At 44.6% G+C, this 21,280-nt stretch overlaps 1 protein-coding gene and 1 non-coding gene across 2 annotated transcripts; both read right to left on the bottom strand.

The window, feature by feature from the left end:
• Positions 1 to 1,514: 1,514 nt before the first annotated feature.
• MCOLN1 (mucolipin TRP cation channel 1) lies at positions 1,515 to 19,557 on the bottom strand. Its single transcript, XM_072991619.2, has 15 exons — positions 19,409 to 19,557; positions 16,052 to 16,167; positions 15,589 to 15,806; positions 13,294 to 13,461; positions 13,046 to 13,202; positions 11,707 to 11,824; positions 9,349 to 9,445; positions 9,097 to 9,196; positions 8,082 to 8,188; positions 6,860 to 7,009; positions 6,624 to 6,725; positions 6,183 to 6,305; positions 4,411 to 4,617; positions 4,023 to 4,153; positions 1,515 to 3,612 (listed from the first exon to the last, which is right to left on the bottom strand). Exons 2-15 carry the CDS (start codon positions 16,053 to 16,055, stop codon positions 3,576 to 3,578), a joined length of 1,719 nt encoding a protein of 572 aa, XP_072847720.2. The 5' UTR covers positions 16,056 to 16,167; positions 19,409 to 19,557; the 3' UTR covers positions 1,515 to 3,575.
• Positions 10,758 to 10,925, bottom strand: LOC140705161 (U1 spliceosomal RNA). Its single transcript, XR_012084655.2, has one exon. It is a non-coding gene; the product is annotated as a U1 spliceosomal RNA (small nuclear RNA).
• Positions 19,558 to 21,280: the final 1,723 nt, after the last annotated feature.

The following is a 21,280-nucleotide window of genomic DNA, read 5'->3' as shown; positions in this document are numbered from 1 at the left end:
CATCTCCCACAAAGGCTGAACTGTCAAGCCTACAGGGATTTGTAGCACTCAACTTGCCTTTCTCTAGTGTTGAGCTATTTCCAAGGAGGGTGCCTTGGAATGCTGGCCTTGTTTCTGTTCCCATCTCTTCATCTCCCTTAGACAAATGGGACTCATATTTGCCCATGCTCTCTTTGTCCTCTGAGGCTTCAATTTCTGCTGTCCTACTTCTTGAAGGTTTCCAATGTGTAGTGTATAGAGTAACTGACTAGGACTCTGGAGAACGGTTCAAACCTCACTCAGCCACGGAAACTGGAGGAGTGGAACTGGTACAACTACTTCATAAATATCTCACTTACCTTGAAAGCCCTTCTAGGGGTGCTACAAGTCAGTACCAACTTGACAGCACAGAATACACTTCATGAAGTTTCTGGAAGAATGCTGACAGCTGGAACATTGAATTTCTCCTTTACACAAGCCTCCCCTGGTTGCATGAGAGATCTTCCCCACCCTCTGAAAGCAGCTCAGTATGGTACAGCATGGCACTGTACATCCCACTTCAGTAAAATTCATGAGGTGCAAGCCATGAGAACTCATGAAGTTAGATTCCAGGTCCCATGAGCCAATGCCCCATGAGAATGGTCAGTGGTCAAAGATGATGGGGTCCAACATCATCTGAAGAGAAACAGGTTCACCTCCCCTAACCATTTAATCTTCATTCCGTTAACTAAATGCTGACTCTGTAACTTGAAAATAAGCCCTTCCTGCTTCCTTACCAGCTTAGCTTTCTGCATTTTTTTGCTGTCTTAAGAGTTTCAGAGAACATAATAATAATGTGCCATCCAGCCAATTCACTTACAATGACCCTTTCCAGGGTTTTCCAGATAGACGTAATGTATTCTCCTTTTGGGAGCAGTCTCAAAACTCACCCCCTGGGGGAAAAACTTTTTTTTTGGATGGCTGCAAACTCCCTTCAATATTTTGCCTCAAAATTACACATCACTGCCCCCAAAATCTAAGAGGGTACAGTTTGTTATTGAAACACATCCCACCAAGCTTATTTTTTTTTTAAAAAAAAACCTTTTAAAACTCTAAAGAAATAGGACGGCAGAAGTTAGAACTTTACATGTCTATCAGCGTTAAAATGTTAAACTGTTCCACTGAATGAACTGCCAAAATTAGTGTATTATATACAAGCATTTAGCCCTGTATAAAAATAGAATGTGATTCTACATTTCCCCCAACACAAAAGGTTAAAATGGGTAATAGTGCACTTAGTGTAATACTAGTCTCCCAAAGTCCAAATCTAAATTTCAAAGTGCAAAGAACTTAAAACTATTCCTAATGTTTCAAAATGTAAACCTCTATCTTTTGAAGAATCTCTACACAGACTTTCTTACTTCCATTCCCAGCCCACTCCACCATGCTACAATATAAAAAGGCCTGAGCAAAAGTATAAGCTTTCAATTTCTCCTCAGATACCTCACTAAGCATTGAGAGACTGTTTCTGGCAGTGTTCTGAAGAAAGCAACAAGTTAACATATCAATGTTTATTTCCAATGTTCCTCTTATTTTTCAGGCCAGTTATGGGAAGTGAGTATGTTTGAATAGCCAATACCATCCTTTGACATTTGAGGGGCAATATTTGCAATTGGGTTAAAATGGGTTAGGGAAAAGACTGATGTCTGCCCAACGGTAGATAGTGTTGTCATCAGATAAAGGGAGAATGGGGATACAACAATGCAGAACAGTGGAAACACACACACACATTTGTAACTGCTTGGACCAACCTTGTTCTGGATAAAAGGAACTGTTTAACCTCTTCACTATTTTTCTCATACTTTTACAGTATATCTGAATAACACTGTTAGCTATAAATAACCGATTTCAGTAGTTCAGAATTGCACATAATCATTTCATAAATTGTCCCAACAACAGAAGTAGCTAGGTCAACGCCTTTTGTTCTATTTCTACAAAATTAACGTCTTAAAAATAATTGGCCATTATTTAGCAATATTTGTGGTCAACTGATAGAGCATTTTGGCCACCTAACGTTCATCTAGCAGAAATGAACATCCTGTCCCAGTAAGGCAAATCCTAAACCTAGGGCACAGACATTTCTGCATCTGAACTCTCAAAATGCCTCTCATCCTCTGGAACGGAGCTTATTTCTGAAAAAGGCACAAGGAGAAGGGAGGAATTGTGTCCAGATAATATCTAGAGGGGCTCAAGTGCTTCAAGCTAAGGCCAGCCCCAGGATTCACCTACAGCAGAGATGGATGGGCAAAGTCCTGTCCTCCATATGCTGTTCAGTTCCAGCCCTCCGCCCCCATTTCACATTCCTCACCACGGGCTACGCTTGCTATGGATTATGGGAGCTGTAGTCTGACAATAGCCAGAGGATTGCATTTTTGCCCAGGGTTAGCTCTGGGACAGGCCCAGATGAGGAGCCAAAAAATCCCAGGGAGGCAGTGAGAATTGTGACGTCTTTGTACCAAAGCTCTATTTCCATGCTTTGCTGTCAATTCCATGCTTGCACCTTCCGAAGGCGGTACAGTCTATCCTCCTTAAAAAAGATCCATGGTAGATGCTGGGGTGGGTGGGTGGAACCACCAGTATTGGCCAACCCACACTCACAATCCATCCAAGGGTGCCCATCTTTTCCTTCTATGCTTGAACACTGAATATGCCACAATCTTCCACTGTGGCATCTGGGACAAAGTGTGAGGAAGGGAAAGTGATTTATCAGTACATGATTAAAAAATAAGCCATGCTGAGTCCAGTTGTTCCTGCCAGAGGAACTGGCCAGCATTAACACCTGTAGGATAGAAAGAAATGTACCAGTGCTAGGCTGGCATGGCTGCTTAATCTAGAACAGGATTCTTTCTAAACCAGGTTATCTGAAGGAGACATCTTCAAAACTGGGTAGTAGAAGAAAGCACGGGTACTCTAGCTGAATTCAAGAGTGAGTCATGAGGCTTGAGAGACCTTGTCTTTCAGCTTAGTACTTAAAAGCAGTCCGCCCACCCACCAATAAATAAAGGGCTTTGTTAATTTTCATTCCACATCATCCCAAACCTGCCACATTCTTGTCATTTATCAAACTAATATTTTAGGAACATGTTCCATTTGGACCTCAGCTAAGAGAGGAAAACCTTTGTGTCCATCGTTCTGAAGCAAATAGAGCACCGATAGGCAATCTGCATACCTTGAAGGCCCCTCAAATGCCACATTTAGAGTTTTGCCTTGACTTATTTTTTCCACATGTCTCTATGCAAGTCTTGTTTTCTTCTAAAAATAAACCTTTAAAAACTGCATTCTTCGCTGCAGATCTTTAGCAAACCTCTCAGCCCACACAGCCTGAGAATGGTGGTACACACAGCAGCAATTTCAGCATTGTCCAATACTGCCCAACTAAAGGCTGGTTGTTTTTAAAACTCCCTCTCCCATCCCTCCCATCCCCTGGTGTCTCTTGATGCAGCTCTCCGTGGAACTGGCATTCGAAGGCAACATGAGCGGCAACTGCTTTCCTCAGTCACAGAACAGGCCACATCCAGGCAGCCCACCGACAAGGAAGAGAAGGCAGCCCTTCATTTTCAATTCACCACCAGCACATTCTCCTGCAGTGGGGTTCTGTTGGGGGGGGGGGGGAGAAAAGAAAAGATCCATCAAGCTTTGCCCAAACCTGTCCCCCTCCCCATAACAAAGGCCATGTGGGCACCTAAGCAAAGGTAGAGCTTGGGAGAGGTAAGTTAGAAATGACTTGACTACCTGTAAAAAAAGTTGTAGGGAGAAATGGGCAATGACTCAAGCATGCAGCAAAGTTATAATCCAAATAACTGGAACAAATAATTGGTTTGCTAAAAGGGTGGTACAAAAATCTGACAGGCACATTTCCTAAGCCCTGGATCAGAGAGCGAGCAAGCATGCCGGAACTCCCTTTCTGGAGCAAACATGGAGGCGTTCCACTGAAACTGCTTGAACCCAAAGAAAACTGCTGGAGGCATGGGCAGTGACTCCAGTCCCTGACTTTACAGACTTACCGCTCACAGCAGCAGAAGATGGAGCATGAGGAAGTACTCTCCCTGCGGAACTTGCCCGATTTGGGACTGTCCTTGCACTCTGCTATATAGGCATGGAGCAGTGTGACGGTGGCTTCTCCCTCACACTGATGCTGGAAGAACAAGAGACAGAAGCGATCACATGGGGCATCTGTGGCCAGCTGGCCTAGTGTTCCCGCCAGCTTTCCAAAGGACAGAACACAACTTAAAGCAATCAGCATGATGGGTGGGAATCACTTGGGCCCCCAACACCACTTCTGCAGTTCCCAAAAGTCTCCCTTTCTCTCCAATTTGGGGAGTGAAAAAAGAAGACTTAGTTGTTAAGCTCTTGTTCTAGAGCAGGGGGCTCGAAGCTCCCGGCAGGACTAACCTTGATGGTCTCATAGGAGCCAGTGATGAGAGCAATGAAGAGGCTGAGCACCATGTAGATGAAGAGACTGATGAAGGTGTACAGATAGAGCTGGCTGAAAAGCCACACCAAGTAGCTGCTCTGCTGCATGGAGGCAAAGGTCACAAACATGTCGTCTCCATTGATTAGGGAGAAAAGGCACTCTGACACCATGGAGAGCGTGCGGAACTGTAACAAAAAGGGCAGGGAAGGGAGGATGAGGAACCTCAAATCTGGAGTCACAAGAAGCAATCAGCAGAACCAGGAAGGCTAAGGTGTCTTCCTGCCTCCTGCCCTTCCTTGGCGAACACCTTTCTATTTGGACTAGCTTTGATCACTGACTGGCTGAAAACAAAGTCACTCAGGAAAGGCCTTTTAAAGGGGTGGGAGATGCACTTTTCATCATGGGCTTTTACTTCTTCTCAAATTGCCTTAATTTAGCTCTTGTTTTTAATATGTTTTGATTCTATTTTAATATTACAGCTTAGAATGGTTTTAATTCATGTTGCGAGCCACCTTGAATCCTGCTTCATTCATTCATTCATTCGTTCGTTCGTTCGTTCGTTCATTCGTTCATTCGTTCATTCATTCATTCATTCATTCATTCATTCATTCAGCCTTTCTCCTTTAAAAGGACCCAAGATGGCTTACATAACTATTATTTAAAAGCTAAAAACAGTGTATGAATAATGTATATGAATAATGTATTCTCAAAGGCTTGCACGGTCGGGATCTGATGGTTGTTGTAGGTTTTTCGGGCTGTTTGGCCGTGTTCCAAAGGTTATTCTTCCTAATGTTTTGCCAGTCTCTGTGGCGGGCATCTTCAGAGGACAGCAGAGTGTTTCAGAGTGCTGTCCTCTGAAGATACCAGCCACAGAGACTGGCGAAACATTAGGAAGAAAAACCTTCGGGACATGGCCAAACAGCCCAAAAAACCTACAACAACTATATGAATAATAATAAAAAAGAATTAAAACAAAGAATTATGTTAAAATGGTAAATAAAATCAGTATTAAAACACATTTAAAATATTGGACAGAACAATCCATTTAAAACATCTCTCACACCACCGGCCATTAAGGAAAAACCTGTCTGAAGAGAAAGATCTTTGCCAGCTTGCAGAAGAAAAGCAAGAAGGGGCCAACCTAGCTTCCCGTGGGAGGGAGTTCCAGAGTCTGGGAGCAGCAACAGAGAAGGCTTTCTCCTGTGTCCCCACCAAGCACACCTGTGAGGGTGATGGGACCAAGAGAAAGGCCTCCCCTGATGATCATAATGCTCAGGCAGGCACTAAGTATAGTATCATGGTCAGAGTCCTGTTCGTCACAGCCAGTATTGTGACAGTTCCATCAACAGGCTAGAGTCCAGGGTTGCTCACTCAGTCCTCATCCATACTTCCAACTCTAGCCACAGCATCTTTATCACATTTCAGACAGGCAAGATTCTCATTTACAACCAGAGCTAGAAACCTCCACTCTATAACGCTCAGTTAGAACCAATTAATTCATTTTTTCTCTTTGGAATTTAATGGGTTGGCAACCAAGCAGTGTAAGCAGCCATTAATATGTCAAACAAGACAAATTTTGATCATTTGCTGTGTAAACTCTCCAAAGATATGAGCAATTCTGCCCTGACCGAACTAAGATGTGTGTTATTTTGAGAATGTCCACTGCTTTCTCTGTGTGGACACCAGTGACACCATCACTGCTTCACCTTCTGTACCAGGTCCAGCATACCACTCTGCCTCTTCCACATACCTTAACATGGTAGGGTCCCAGCACAATCCAGCCACAGAAGCAGTAGCCCAGGTAGATGACTGCCACACAGCAACAGAAGCGGATGACATTGGGGAAGGCAACCCGCATAGTGACAATGAGGATCTGGAGAGAAACAGACCAAGAAAACTTCAGCCAGGAAAAGCAGAACCTGAGGGAGCCAAGTTCAAGTTCCAACCTGCTGTGCAGCTTCTGTCAAACCACCAATAATACACAGTAACAAGGGCCGGCAGCTGTAGGCCTGCACTAGGTATGCAATAAATGAAGCTGCAAAATTTGCTAAGGGTTCTATCACTACAAGAATCCCAGGTTCCATTTTTTAAAAAGAGGAAGCAGAGGAATCATCTCAGGTTTGTGCTTTTCTTACAGAGGCACATGTCATGATAAGGGAGGGAGGGAAGAAAAGAAAGGCACTGCGCTCACATTGTACTTTTGGAAGAAGCTGAGGTAGCGCATGACTCCAACCCAGACCAAGAGCGTTGAGGTGCCCAAGAGGATGCCACACACATCATAGTTGGCGAAGTTCTGCAAACAAACAACATGTTAAGCACGGCTGCTCTTTGGCAACAAAAGATACGGGGGGGGGGGGCAAGGTGCACTCTGCAACCTAGGCACTAAACCCTTTTCGATGTCCATCACCCGCCTGGACAGTTTCTTACCTTAGACTCAATCCCAATCTTCATGACAGTCCCAGAGATAGTCAAGATGTCGCTCATCACCAGCAAGATGTACCAGCCGTTCACAAACTCCATGCGGTCCGAAAAGCAGATATTTTGGTTGTAGCGGCGCTGGAAGAACTGGCCGAACTCCTGTATGCAAAGAAAAGGCCAACTTAGTTCCAAACACAAAACTTCCTGAACCATTTACCCAAGTCCCTTCCTTAATCGCTCTCCTGCCTTCTTCCTTTGCTCCAGAGAACTGGGTTAATACTCCTTAAGCTGTCAAAATCATCAATGGACTTGAGATTTGGACTACTTCGCTACTTCCCAACACTGATGGTTCACATCTTGTTAGGCATCTCTGGAGAGACTATAGGCCATTCTGTGCATCAATTTCAGGCCTAAAACAGACCCATATAAGGAGGTGAACAGCCATTAAATGGCCAAGTGTACCCTACCAGGGGCCTGAGCTTGAACTGGACACTATTTGTTTGTCACAGGCTATCTCTACCCCAGAGGGGAAAAATGCAGCAACTCCTAATCTCTCTTCAGGGGGGAAAAGTGACCATTGGAAGAAGAGAATACAACAATGAAAGCTTAGAGCAAAGTAAAAGCAGTCATCCTCTCAAACCTACTATGACCTTAGAATGTTAACGGCTGAAAACTATGTTCAACTGGTGAGCTGCTTTAGATATGGTCAGATTTACCTGCAATTTGTCCCTGTATTGATTTTAGTGAGGTCATGTATGATAATTAACACCTCATTTTTCTGTCTCTCCCTCTGGCTCAGGCCCATCGTAACAGGACATATCTTCTTCTCTTAAATAAATGTGTGTGCGCATCATTGTGTTGAAGGGGTGTGATGTGTGATTTCCACACACTCTTCAAATCCTTCCTCTTTCCATGTGTTTATGCAGCACCAAGCACGGGGATGGGGGAGCACCATCAGAAGGGAGAATGAGGAAGTGGAAAAAAGGAAGCTAAACATAATGTATTACAGCAGAGGCACTCTGGTCTAGCCAGGCTCTGAAATGTATGGGGTCCAAGCCTACAAATACCACCACCCCCTTATTTATCTGTTTCCCCTAGGATCTTGAAGAGATCTTTGGGCTTCTCCCCTTTACTGGAGCTACTCAGGAGCAAAGATGCTGCCTTTTCCTATCTGGTACCAGGAAACACCCCCCTGCCCAGAAACAGAGGTGCCCATCAAAGCAGTGCTCACAAGCTGCAGCAGAAGCCCCCTTATGATTGAGCGGGAACACAAGACGAAGGACAGCACGCAGACGAGGAGCACAACCACATCAAAGAACATCCGGAAATGGTTGTCTCCTATGAGAAAGGAGGAGGACAGAGATGAGTTTGGGGAATATACAAGTCACTGCAGTGAACAAGTGTAATTACCCTCTCCCTACCCAAAGATGTTGCACACTTGAGTTGCCTTGATCAACGTGTACAGAGGGTGCAACAGAAAAGAGCAACTGGACAGCAGAAGGGATGCTGCACGAAAGAAGCCATTTTATTTTTTATGAGAAATGAAGTCATCAGAAGGGGAGCAAGGTGGCTCACAAAAAGTGAGCACGCAGGGGGAGAAAAAAAGAAACTGGTGCAGAGGAGAAAACAGCCTGGGTTGTTAACGGTTAGAATAATTACACCTAACTCAGCCAAACCATCCAGGAGAGAGATGTCTGGATCATTTGAATGGCTTTTAGAACCACTTAAGGGGGGGGGCTATCACAAAAGGCAAAGCTTTGTGGGTTCACAAATGTCATACAGCATCCATCATTGTCAGCAACAGAGAAGCAGAGAGAGAGACACATGTATTGAGCAAGCGGCCCTCTGTTTGGGCTTTGACTTAATTTGTACCCTGCACTTCTATCAAAAACAGGAGCCAAAGTGTCTAAGAGTAAAATGAATAAAAAAAAGTTTGGCTACAAACACTCAGACTAAAAATATAAGGCAACTTTTTTAAAAAACCCTCAATTAAGGGAGAATCATCACCCAGTCAGATTAAAAGTCCATTTTAAAACAACTGAACTGTGCTGAAGGTAGGTCCTTTGCCTGCCGCACCTTCAAATACAATAGTTTTATAGAACCAAATGTCCTTTAAACCAAAGAGACTATTGACACTGTTTGAGGTTCTCCTCACTCCTAATGGAGGATGTCACTTTCCAAAAAGTCTGCATGTGTGCCATCTCTCTCTCTCTCTCTGTGCCTATGTGTAGGTGTCCCATTGCTACCTTTGCCATAGACACTCGGGTCTTTGCATTCCTGGATGTCCACTTTGTTGTCCAAGTGGATCTTCACTCGGCCACTGTGTGCTTTGTTGTCAAACGTGATCTAGAAGAGTAGGAATATAAGGTCCATGAGAAACCAGGTAGAATTTCACTGGCCAGCCTGGCAGAAGCCCAAGACACTCTGGGTCTGCCAGTCAAGATGGCAAATGAGAGGCTCTGGCAGAGGCTCTGCCCTCCTAAGACAGGGGCACTCACTGTGATAGAAAAAGTGTAGCAGTCTGGAATCTCATTGTTGATTATTGTTTGAATGTTGATGGCTTTCAGCTTGAACTGGATGGTGACATTAATGAGCCTGCAAGAGACAAGGTGTAGAACGCTCCATCATAACCTTTCATTAACTTACATAACAGCCTGATTATGCCAGGCAGAGGAGAAAGCTTCTTTCAAAGGAGCTTCGCTATTTCAGCTCAGAAAAAGAGATGGGTAACAACTGCAAATGTAGCAGTGATAATACAGTAAGGGGGCTATTTAGGATCAAGGAAACGGTGAGTACAGAAGTAAACACAACATATCATTGATAAGTGTAAGACTAGAAGACAGAAACCTTAAGATTTGTGAAGATGAAAAACATTGCAATGTCCCTTAAAACCAATTAAGGAAGGGATGGGGTGTCAATGATTTAAAAATAGCGTTGGAGGAAAACTTTTATAAAGGAAAGCTTTGCTCTCTATGACTTCTGAGACAGAGAGGTTCCCACCAATGTTTCACAAATACAGTGATGCCTAGCTAGACGACTTTTTTTGAGCGATGTTGCACTTCGCAAAACAATTGTTCCTATGGGCGATTTTCACTGGACAATGTTTGGGTCCTTGCCTTGCAAGACTTTTTTTTACCCTGTTTTTTTTTTAACCCTGTTTCACAAGACAGTTACCCCGCCCCATTGGAACACATTACAGTGGTGCCCCACATAGCGACGTTAATCCGTTCCAGATTAATCGTCGCTATGCAAAAACATCGCTAAACGGATCAAAAAAACCCCATAGGTACGCATTAAACTTTGTTTAATGCGTTCCTATGGGGCCCCAAACTCACCGTTCAGCGAAGTTCCTCCACAGCACCGCCATTTTCGCACCCTCGGTAAGCGAGGGCAGGGCGCGAAAATGGTTGCGGTGGCCATTTTGGGCATCCGGCGGCTATTTTGGAACAGCCGATCAGCTGTTTAAAAAAACATCGCAATGCAAAGATCGGTAAGCGAAACACTTACTGATCATCGCAATGCGATGTTTTGCCATTGAAAACATCGCAATGCGATCGCATTAGCGATCTGAAAAAACAGATCGCTATGTGGATTCGTCATTAAACGGTGCGCTCGTTAAGCGAGGCACCACTGTAATTACATAAAACCTACTGTTTATCCCAAAAAAGTGGGGGAGAAAGTATATGCTGCTGGCTTTCCAGGGTCTGCCTCCTGGAAAGCCAGAAGCATATACCTTCTCCCCCACTTTTTTTGGGATAAAAAAGTAGGTCTTATATAATTAATGTGTTTCAATGGGAGAAAAAAACCATCTTGCAAAGCATCACCAATGGGGCTATGGCTGCATATTTAAATGGTAGAAGACAGTGAAAACAGCCAGGAACCAAAGAGAAAAGAGATTGTAAAAACACCAGGGAAATCACAAACACAATCCCCCATTAACACAAATTATGTAGCTGAGCTCCCCACATTTGGGGAAATCACAGGGATCAGCAGCATACCTAAAGTGCAACAGATGAGCCTCCCCCTGGAAAAAAACCACTTTTATGACATGGTATTTCCCCTGCAAGGTATGAGTTGGAATGGCCCTTGCAACTCATACCCCCTTCTGTCCCCTGACCCCCCAAGGCATGGTGACCCCCTGGCTGCACCTCCCACTCAGTGCAGGGCTGCAGAGCCCCAGTCCTGCCTTGGGTATAGCATAATACCTGGGCACTAGAGGATTGTGGGAGGAACACCTAGCCCCTGATGGGGGTCCCGCAGGGCACCCCAAAACACTGAGGAGCTCTCTTGGCCTCTGGCAAAATGTGGGGAACTCAACTGCATACTTTGTGTTAATGGGGGATTGCCCTTATGATTTCCCTGGTTTTTCTAGATTCCTTTTCATCTCTTTTCCTCCTCATCAGGATCTATTGCAAAGGGAACAAGTCCTGGTGATGTCTTATATTGCATTCTTCCTCTTTTTCTCCCCTGTGGTAAAGGATCAGGGCAAAAGGAGTCACCATTATTAGGAGCCAGGGGGCTGCTTTGATTCCTTTCACCCTCTTTCTTTGCTAGAGAAAGAAAGAGGGGGATGGCCATCTGAGACCCACTGCATTTCCAAAGGCAGTGCAGGTGAGGGGATTGCTTTTCCCCGATATGGTATGGGGAACTGTGTTTTGCAAGATGACGTCTTCTATGGTCAATTTTTGCAAGACAGTGATTTTTCCCCCAATTGGAACACATTAAATAGATTTCAATGCATTCCAATGGGGAACTGGGTTTCACAAGATGATATTTTTGCAAGACAGCGATTTCCATGGAACGAATTAAAATCATCTTGCGAGGCACCACTGTATCAAGAAAATACCTCTACTTACTTGTAAAACTTGAGAGTAAAGTTCTTGTAGCTGGGGTTTGGCTCTGAGATCTCTGAAATGTATTCCTCAAGATCCACTGGAGTTGGTTTCCTCTTTGGGGGATCCACACCGAGGCACTCTACAGAGAAAAGAGACATTGCTCCTGGAACAGCTTCCATGCCCTCCCACATTCAGCAGGTTGTAGTATGAGTAAGTGTGCAGAAGGGAGGGAGAAGAGTCAAAAACAGTTCTGCAATATCCATCGCAATGGAAGTATGCATGCCATATATTCCAAGGGAGAGCTTGGAAAACATTTTCTGGCAAGTCAGCCAGCTATGCTTACTAGGGGATTCCTTTCCCAAGCTCTGTAAATCTATGCCAAACTATAAAGACAATCCAGGCCCAAACACCCTCCCTATGCAAGACCACTTCCCACAGCCTATGCAGCAAATCAATTATGAATGAAGTGGCTCAGACATCTAAGGAGAATATATATAAGATGTTTTATAGGTGGAATATGACTCCAGAAAAATTGTTGAAGATGTATACAGATGTATCAAATGTGTGTTGAAAATGTGAAGCACTTGTGGGAAGCTATTATCATATGTGGTGGTCATGTAGAGCAGCGAAACAGTATTGGAAAAGAGTACATGCTGTGTGGCAACCAATATTGCTTTGTAAGATGCCATTAATCCCAGAACTGTTTTTATTGAGTATGATACCTGATAACATAGATAAGACAAAGGATTATATAGTTATATACATAGTCACTGCAGCCAGAATTCTTTATGCCAAAAATTGGAAAAGTCTGACGGTACCGAAACAAGAAGATTTTATAGAGAAGATATGGGAAACAGCGGAAATGGACATTTTATCAGAAGTGATGAAGGACTATCCTTTACAAAAGGCAACTGAAAGATGGGATTTATTCTATAAATGGATTGAGTCAACAGACATCGTATGAAAAGCATACATCGAAATGAGAACTTAAATCTGGAAGGCAGAAAATAGTAAAAAGAGTAATCTGGAATTTTGATATGGCAATATGTATAGAATGGATGTTAGTATGTCATTGTTTCTCCTTTTCCCCCCTTAACCTCAATCCCTTTTTCCTTTCTGTCACCCTTTGTTAAAAATAAAATGTAAAAAAAGTGGCTCAGAAATCTGAGAAACAGGACAGTTGAAGAAAGAGGAACTGAATGCAGCAAGACCTGGACCTTAAAGATGGCTGTGCCACACTACAGAGAGAAAAAATCCTGCCTCTCCTTTAAGCTTCAGTGTGAGCCACATATAGCCAAATGGGCTTTAAGCATCCTTTTTATCCCCAGGACAGCAAAGGTACCCCTGCAAAAGCACTTACCTGTGATGACCTTGGGGTCAATGTTGAAGGTGTCATTGGCTGGGTCAATACTCCCTTTGCGGTAGTATTGCTGGCAGAGCATGAGTGCCGACTGGTTAGCACTGTGCGTGCGCACATAGGCATAACGTCCGATTGTTTCATTTGGAATGGCCAAGTACTGCAAAAGGAAAGTGGCCAAGGCAATACTAGTTAGTCCCATCTCCTTCACATAGGCTCCCAAACCACACACTTGCTGGGTCCCTCCTCACCTTGTCCACTGCATAGAAGATGTGGTCGTAGACATCTGCCTGGGTATAGACCGCGTGAGTCTCATCTGATCCATCTGCATAGTCCTTCAGGAAGAGGTGTTTGAATGTAATTGTGTTCTCTTCTTTGAAAGTTACCACCATCTGATTGCTGAGCCCAAAAAGTACAAGCTGTAGGAATGGAAAGCAGAGAGCACAAATTCAACTGAAGAGAATGCAAGACCTTTAGTGCAAGCTGCAGTGCCAATCTCACCGTGTGCTCTCCTCTGTTTCTGAAGCAGATCTCACTAGGCAAAGGGGATCAACGGCCAAGAAAAAGGAGAGCTACCTTTGGAAAAGTACATGCAGTGCTCTTTCATCTAGGGCCTGTTTTTGAATGGTGTACAGTGGACCCTCTACTTACGTAATTAATCCGTATTGGAACGGTGGCTGCAGGTCAAAAAGTCTGTAAGTCGAGTCTCCATTGACCTACAATGCATCGAAAACCATTTTTGTGCCATTTTGGTTTTTTTCTGGTCCTTAGGTCGATTCTCCAGCTGCAAGTCGAACCTAAATTTTGTAGCCAGAGAAGTCTGTAACTCGAAAAGTCTGTAAGTTGAGCCGTCTGTAAGTCAAGGGTCCACTGTATGTGTTTGCTTTGTTTTTTGTAGATTTAGTTGCTCCAGGTGGTGTTTTAGTCTTTATATCAAGAACAGAAATGAATTGTGTTGGGCAGTCTCAGAACTAGTTACCTTAACAGTTTAAACCCCATTTCTCTGGAGTGAGATGTACTATAGGGTGCTCCCAGATAGGGTTTCTATGATACATGTTATCAACGCTACAGACGTTCTCATTTCCTTGTGAACTTCCATGTTTCCCCAAGGTTTTTTCCTGCCTATTTTGTTTTACAGAAACTCTGTTTAGATGAATTAGAACCAGAATTGGCTCTTTGATTGATAATGCTTGGAGTCCTGTGTCCGGAAGCACTTCCAGTCCATTCTTATACTTGTTGAGAAGACCCCGACTTCAGAAATTCAAGCATCAGATTCTGGATCTACTATCGTAGAAGAGGCCCAGGCTTTTTGACCAGAAAAAAGAAAGGTTGTGAGTGAACTCATGATCAATGACTTTGTTTATATTGTCTTGAGGCTAGTAGGGCTTGGCCCAAACCAGTGACAGGAAGAACAACAAGAGCTTCAGTAACAACTGTGTCTGATCAATTTAACAGCAAAAGTGATACGAAGAATCTGAGATAACTGTTGTCTTGGGCTGATGTAAGTGTCTCCAGCTTTGACAATGAATCAGTCTAAAGAGGGGTAAACAAATCAGTGGTCTGTGTGACTCAACAATTAGTGAACAGCTCTATCTGCTGCTCCTGGAGGACAGAATCTTTTTCTCCCTCTACAAATGGTACTTCATTCCCTTAGCCAATCTTACTCTGCTAAATGTCCACTTCATGCATAATTAGGTCTGTCCCAGCTTACTGAGGGGAAAAAAGGGAGTTGGGTATGCTTAACTACGCACAAGATTATGTTTTAAGATATGGAAAACAGCATCATTTGAGTCCCCTGAAAACTCTTAACTTGCCAGACAGATATTCTTCTCTATCAAGCAGCTTCATCATTGGCTGTACAGTACCCAAAGCAAACTCGACATGACTACTTCTAGCATAGTCCACAACCAGATCTTTGCCCTGTGGAAACGGGCTCCCCAATGGCAGACTTTAAAGCATGCCCCTTGATTCTCCTATCAGCCATAGCCTTATACATTTCATGAAAAATATGGAGAGAGGCCTTTCTATTTCTAAACAGGCTTGAGTGTCTCTCCCACATCACCGTTTCTCCAGAGAATATTGCTTATATGCGGGATCTTTTTGTTAAAGCCAGAATCAATCAATCAATCAATCTTTATTTATTTATTCTCTCTCTCTCTCACACACACACACACACACAAAGAGAGAGAGAGAGAGAGCAGCCAAGGCCACTCTGGGCAGTTTCTTCACAGGTCTCTCTCATTTATTTATTTATTTATTTTATTTATATCCCGCCTATCTGGTCAAGCGAGGACCACTCTAGGCGGCTAAGCTTCTTTAAGTAATTAAAATCCACATAGTTAATTGTCTTGAGTAAATATTAACCAGAACACAGCCTGATAATTACATAGTCTACAGGTTCTGCAGACTGTGGGTAGAGTGCAGATTTTAAAAATCTAGTCTGTTATAGCCTTCTGTAGGTCGCTTCTTCCTTACTCTCTACTGGGATGGGGAACCAGCGGTCATCCTGACCCTCTCAACCTTTGCTCTGAAGCCTCCTGACATACCTGGATGGTGACAATTAAGATCTTGACCACTTGAAGAACCAGCTTGAATGGCTTCCTGCCTTTGGCACGGAACTTGTCACAGGGGCTCATAAAGAAGTACTTGAGGCGCCTGCGGAGTTCCTCTTCTTCTGGCTGAAAGGAAGCAGGGCCTAAGCCAGATCTTGTATCTCCATCCTGAGACCCATAGCCAGTCACTGGGGTCAACAGCTTCTGTGTCTCTGTGGGGAGAGAAAAATTATCTTCACAGCTCCAACCTCAAAAAAAGGGTGTGTGTGAAATGCTCTCTGAGCATATTGCTGCAATCTAGAGCATAGTGTGATCAAGCCAGGCTAAGGGAGTGAATCATATCTGCGACTCAAGTAGTATTATCCCTGGCTATTTATACCCTTCTGACAGAAAATCAGACAAACCAACACTTAAATGCAGACTTTGCAATGTTCACAGGGGCTTCCCTCCTCCTCACCCATTTTGCAGCTCAGCGAAGTCAGCAATTATCGGACTTCTCTCTCACAAGACCAGCTCAGTGGCTTCTTTGTACTTCTTGGTCCCCTCCGAAGCACATGTTAGGTCAGCAAGAACCTAAAAACAGGCAAAACACAACATGAGCTAATGTCTTTCAAGTGACTGTAACCGCTAACCACATCAACTCTAGGATGACTGAGCAGCCAAGACAGGCTCTACCCCCAAAATGATTTCTTTAGTGGTTTACACTATTCCAAGGCAAAAACAAGGCAGTACAGTATCTGGACGACTCTCTTACAGAGAGTGAGGAGAGGGATATAAGAAGCACTGCTGCAAATCAGCAAGGAAACGAACATTCTTGCAATACAACTGTGTGTTTCCATCTGCCAGCCCAAAGGGGAAACTGTCAACAGGAACTAAAGTGCTGACCAGCAGACACAAAGTTCAGCACACTGAACAAAGAAATGAAAAGCACCACATGTTGCTAAAACCAAGGTCCACTGCATAACAGCCTACATACCCAAGGTTTGTATAAAAATACAAAATATGTCCCCTCTGAAAGTCTGTGAGGGCGGGACGGTTCCTAAACTCCAGTGATGATTTAGCTGTTATTAATCAGTTACAGCTGCATACTTCCCATACGGTCCCATCTCCCCCATTTTATCACCATAACCTTGGAAGGTTGATGAACTTGAGAAAATACTGACCAGGCCAAGTTCATTTTGGAAGCTTTGTGTCCAACCAGGTCTTAAACACTGTCTCAAGCATAGACCTTTCTAAACACTATACAGCATACTGTTTCTCAAGCAACTGCACCCCTATATTAAGTTTTACTTACTCATTTCTCCTCCTCTGTGACTCCCCCTCCCACCCAAAAAAAATTAAGGCATATGTTGCCAGGACAGACCTTTTCAGGAACAGGCGTCACTGGCTGTTGGCACACTAGTTTTAATTGTGTAAATGCACTCCTGGCCACCGCCAAAACCTGGGCATTCAGGCTCAGAGATTAAAGGAAACCGCCAAGCTGCACACCTGTGTTTTTAGAAGGAGTGCAACCCCATCCAGCACAAGATTGCATCTTTATTCCTTGATCTGCCTTTCAACTCACCAGGAACGCCTCCACCTTGTCTGGATTAAGTTTCAGTTTATTTGCCCTCATCCAGTCCATTATGGATACCACACACTGATCTAGAGCCAAAACAACTTCCTCAGATTTAGATGGAAAGGAGAAATAGAGTTGAGTGTCATCCCATACTGGTGAGGCAGAATCCTCAAACTCTAGACAACTACTCCCAGCAACTTCATATAAATGTTAAATGACACGGGAGACAAAACCAAACCCTGAGAAACCCCACAGGAAAGAGGCAATGGTGTTGAACAGGAATCCCCCAGCATCAAATTCTGAGATCTCTTATTCAGGAAGGACCAGAGCCACTGTAAAACAGTGCCCACAATCCCCATCCAAAGGATACTATGATTGATGGTATTGAAAGCCACTGAGAAAGCAGCAGAACCAACAGGGATACCATCCCCATCACACTTCCTCCGTCTTTTACTCCTCGAACAAAGAATTTTAGTAACATTCTTGTCTAGCAACAATCTATAGTAGCAGAAGTTCCATTTATTGTTAAAAACTAGAGAAGCTGTGCACATTTCAATAGATTTTTATTGTAGGCTGTCTTGCTAGCCCAAATAACTAAAAAGCTGTTTGGAAGGTCAAGCATCAGTAAGTATGCCCCTGAACTAGTGTACTCTTCCCATGCCACAGACTGTTCTGTACTAGGATGCCACTCATAGCAGTGGACTGACTTTCTTCCAAGACAGTTGAGCAATCCCAACCATGGAATGGGTGCGTTGGGATCCCATTTGGATCCTGAATGATAACAAAAAGAAGAACCCAAGGCAGGGAGAGGAAAGAAGAAAAGAAAGAGAGCAGAGTATAAGAGTACTGATGGCATGTAACAACAACATCCGGGGAGATAAATTTGATCATTGTCGGGAGAAAATGAGGACTAGACACTGTAGAATTGGTCTCAAGCAAACCTGAGAATGCTCAACTTATTGCAAAACAGTAACAATCTCTATGTTGGAATACATTCACTTTACTCAAGTGATCTTGTTAAACTTGTTCATATCTGAGGTCGACTGCATGCACCCTTAATGATTCCATCTTATTCATTTGAATGGATTTTCTGGGCTGGATAGCTCAGTGGTTTAGCTATCCACGAGGGTGGGAGTTCAATTCCCACTCTGCCTCCTGCAATAAGAGCCAGTCCGTGTGGCCTTGAACAGCCAACTGCACAGTCTCAAGGTGCCCCCAGAAAAAGAGAATGGTAAACTACTTCCGAGTACTCTCTACCTGGAAAATCCTGGAAAGGTTTGCCATAAGTCACAAATGATTTGATGACACATCGTACGTACGTACGTACATACGTACGTACGTACGTACACACGTACGTACACACACACACACACACACACACACACACACACACACACACACACACACACACACACACACACACACACACACACACACACACACACACACACACACACACACACACACACACACACACAGAAGTGTGCCTCAGTAGGACTGTGATAAATCTTCAAACATTTCCACATTATTTAACCTCTAGGGCTCCCACACCCCTGACATGCACACCCAGCCTCCTCACTCCCAGGTGTGTGGGGGGGTCTCAGCCTTTCTCAGGCAGCTTTTTCCTTAAGGGCTGTGAATAGTGGGGAAAGGAAGCTATGCCCTCAGGCCACTGAGTGGGGGCAAAGGGGGGAGATCACTCTCACTACAGGCAGCAACCACGACTCCACACACTCACCCCGGCTGTTATTGCAGAATGATGAAGACAAGACATGGTGCCCACACCTCAGGTAAGCAAGCATCTCATGAAGGAGGCGCTTGTCCATGGAAGAGGAGCCCCAGAAGGGTGGCTAAAAAGAGAAGGTTTGTCCAGTATTGGAGAACGCTGCGCTGCAAGGACTAGGACTCCGGGGAGGGGGTCTGGGTTCGAATCCCTGCTCGGCCAAGGAAGCTGACGGTGAGGTGGCGACGCTGCTGAATTCGCTCCTGAAATGGCTCGCCTACCTTGAAAGCCCTTTAAGCCGGTTCTGATTTGAGGGCACCACACACACACAAACACACAAACAAAACAAACAGACGGGGCTTGCATTGTAAACAACCAGGGAGCAGGAGGAGGAGGAAAAGGAGGGAGGAAGCTCCACTCTCTGTCCCTTCCTCCGGGTGGGCACCCTTGCCACTCTTCTTCGCCCTGAGCCCCAAGAAGGCAAAGGACGGGACGACCTTCTGGGCCCCGGGGTGCGCGTGCCCCTCGCTTACCTTCGGGGGGACCCCCCCATCGACCCGGCGCTGCCAGCAGAGAAGCCTCCGCGGCCGGCTCCGAAGTATAAACAAGAGACCCGAAACATCCGGTCTTAAGACCAGGAACGGCGGGGATGCCGCGGGCCCGGACATGCGCAGTGGGAGGGAAGGTGGGAGGGAGGGAAGGAGGAGAGCGCGTAGAGTTAGGAAAAGTGGTAGAGTAGTCCGGCGCTTATGGTTTCTACACTAGGGATGGCCTGCTCAGTTTCCGTGTCTTCTTTTCTCCTTTCGTTAAAACCAAAACCTTTGACACCTTTAGTCAGATTCACAGAAGGAAGAGACTTGCGGCATGGTTAGAGCTATGCTTTTTTTTTTTTTTACTATGGCCTTGTGTGCTTTACCAGGATAGAGGCAAAAGCGACATGCACTGGCATTGTTGAGAAATAAGTGAAACATCAGAATAATAATTTAATAAATGGACTACCCCAATGGTTTGAAATTGCTTAGATAATGAAACAGAATCACAGAATCATGAAAGTTGGAAGGGGTCTCCTGAGGTCATCGAGTCCAACCCCCTTCTGCTCAGTGCAGGAATCCAAATCAAAGGGGGTCTGATAGATGGTTGCACAATTTTCTCCTGATTTCCCCCAGCACCTCCTGGTCCAGCCCAGTAATTTTATCTTTCACTGACACAAGTATTTAATTGGTGCCAACCGTACTTGATATCGTGTGGGATGTGGTGGCGCTGCAGGTTAAACCGCAAGGTCAGAAGACGAGCTGCAAGGTCAGAAGACGAGCCGTCGTAAGATCGAATCCAGGCGATGGAGTGAGCTCCCCTCGCCTGTCCCAGCTCCTGCCAACCTAGCAGTTCAAAAGCATGTAAATGCGAGTAGATAAATAAGTACTGTGAAGGAGAGATAGGAAAAAAGAGAAAGAACAGAGTGAGCCATCCCCTCAAATAGAGATGTTGGAGAAAGAGGGAGAGATACGGGAGAGAAGTAATAGAAAGGGAAGAATTGATGGTGGAAGAAAGAGAAGGAAAAGAATCAAAGGGGAAAGAGGAAAAGGTCAACATCTGTTTGGTAGAGGAAGGAAAAGGGGAAAAGGAGGAGGAGTTAATTGGCAGTGTGGGAACAGAATATAAAAGATCATAAAGGGAGGAGAGTTTTCAGTATACAGAGAACGGCGACAACGAGGGAGGAGGAAAGGAAGAGAGAAACTAAAGACGGCGAGCTCAGATATGGGAAAACGCACGGGTTATTGGAGGACTTTCCTAACTTAAAGGTTGGAGGATTATTGCCAGACCCGGAGATAAAGAAGGAGAAAGGATTAGTAACAGAGCTGCAAGAATAGACAGTTGTGGTCTTTCCCCGAGGACAAGGTCATTGGAGGAAGGTAATCAGACCGGGTCCCACCTTCAGTCAACCCTGCAAGAGGGAGACTGGGCCAGACATCCTTGTTGTAGCACGATATGCGCGGTGTGGAGTGCTTCCATTGGGGAAGCCTACAGACTAGGAGCAGTTTGGATCAGCCCCTCAATAAACTTTCCTAATTTACAGTTGGAATTTTCATCATCACATTATGGACAATTAGTTGTTTTGATGCTATAGAAGTTGTTGTGGAATCACCAAGTGTTAAAGCAAATAAACCTGTTGATCTTTCAAAAGAGGCTCAGTGGTGATTTCCTGCCAAAAAGGAGGAACTGCTCCAGACTTCCAACGAACCCTAATCACAGGTACCACCACAGTGGGAAGATAATGGCCTTCTGTGTCTAGTCACACTGGCCACGTGATCACAGAAACTGTCTACGGACAAACGCTGGCTCTACGGCTTGGAGACGGGGATGAGCACCGCACCCTAGAGTCGGACACGACTGGACTAAATGTCAAG

Source organism: Pogona vitticeps, chromosome 2, assembly GCF_051106095.1.
Source record: "Pogona vitticeps strain Pit_001003342236 chromosome 2, PviZW2.1, whole genome shotgun sequence".
NCBI classification, from domain to species: Eukaryota; Metazoa; Chordata; class Lepidosauria; order Squamata; family Agamidae; genus Pogona; species Pogona vitticeps.
Note: the sequence above shows the minus strand (reverse complement) of the source record. Positions and strands in the feature narration are given on the sequence as shown.

What these genes read in the sequence shown, in the direction of transcription:
- MCOLN1 (XM_072991619.2), bottom strand. An exon ending in GCTACACTTTTTCTATCACA is followed by an intron (nt 9,197 to 9,348) that starts GTGAGTGCCCCT and finishes CTACTCTTCTAG; the next exon opens with ATCACGTTTGACAACAAAGC. An exon ending in AGATTGGGATTGAGTCTAAG is followed by an intron (nt 6,726 to 6,859) that starts GTAAGAAACTGT and finishes GTTTGTTTGCAG; the next exon opens with AACTTCGCCAACTATGATGT.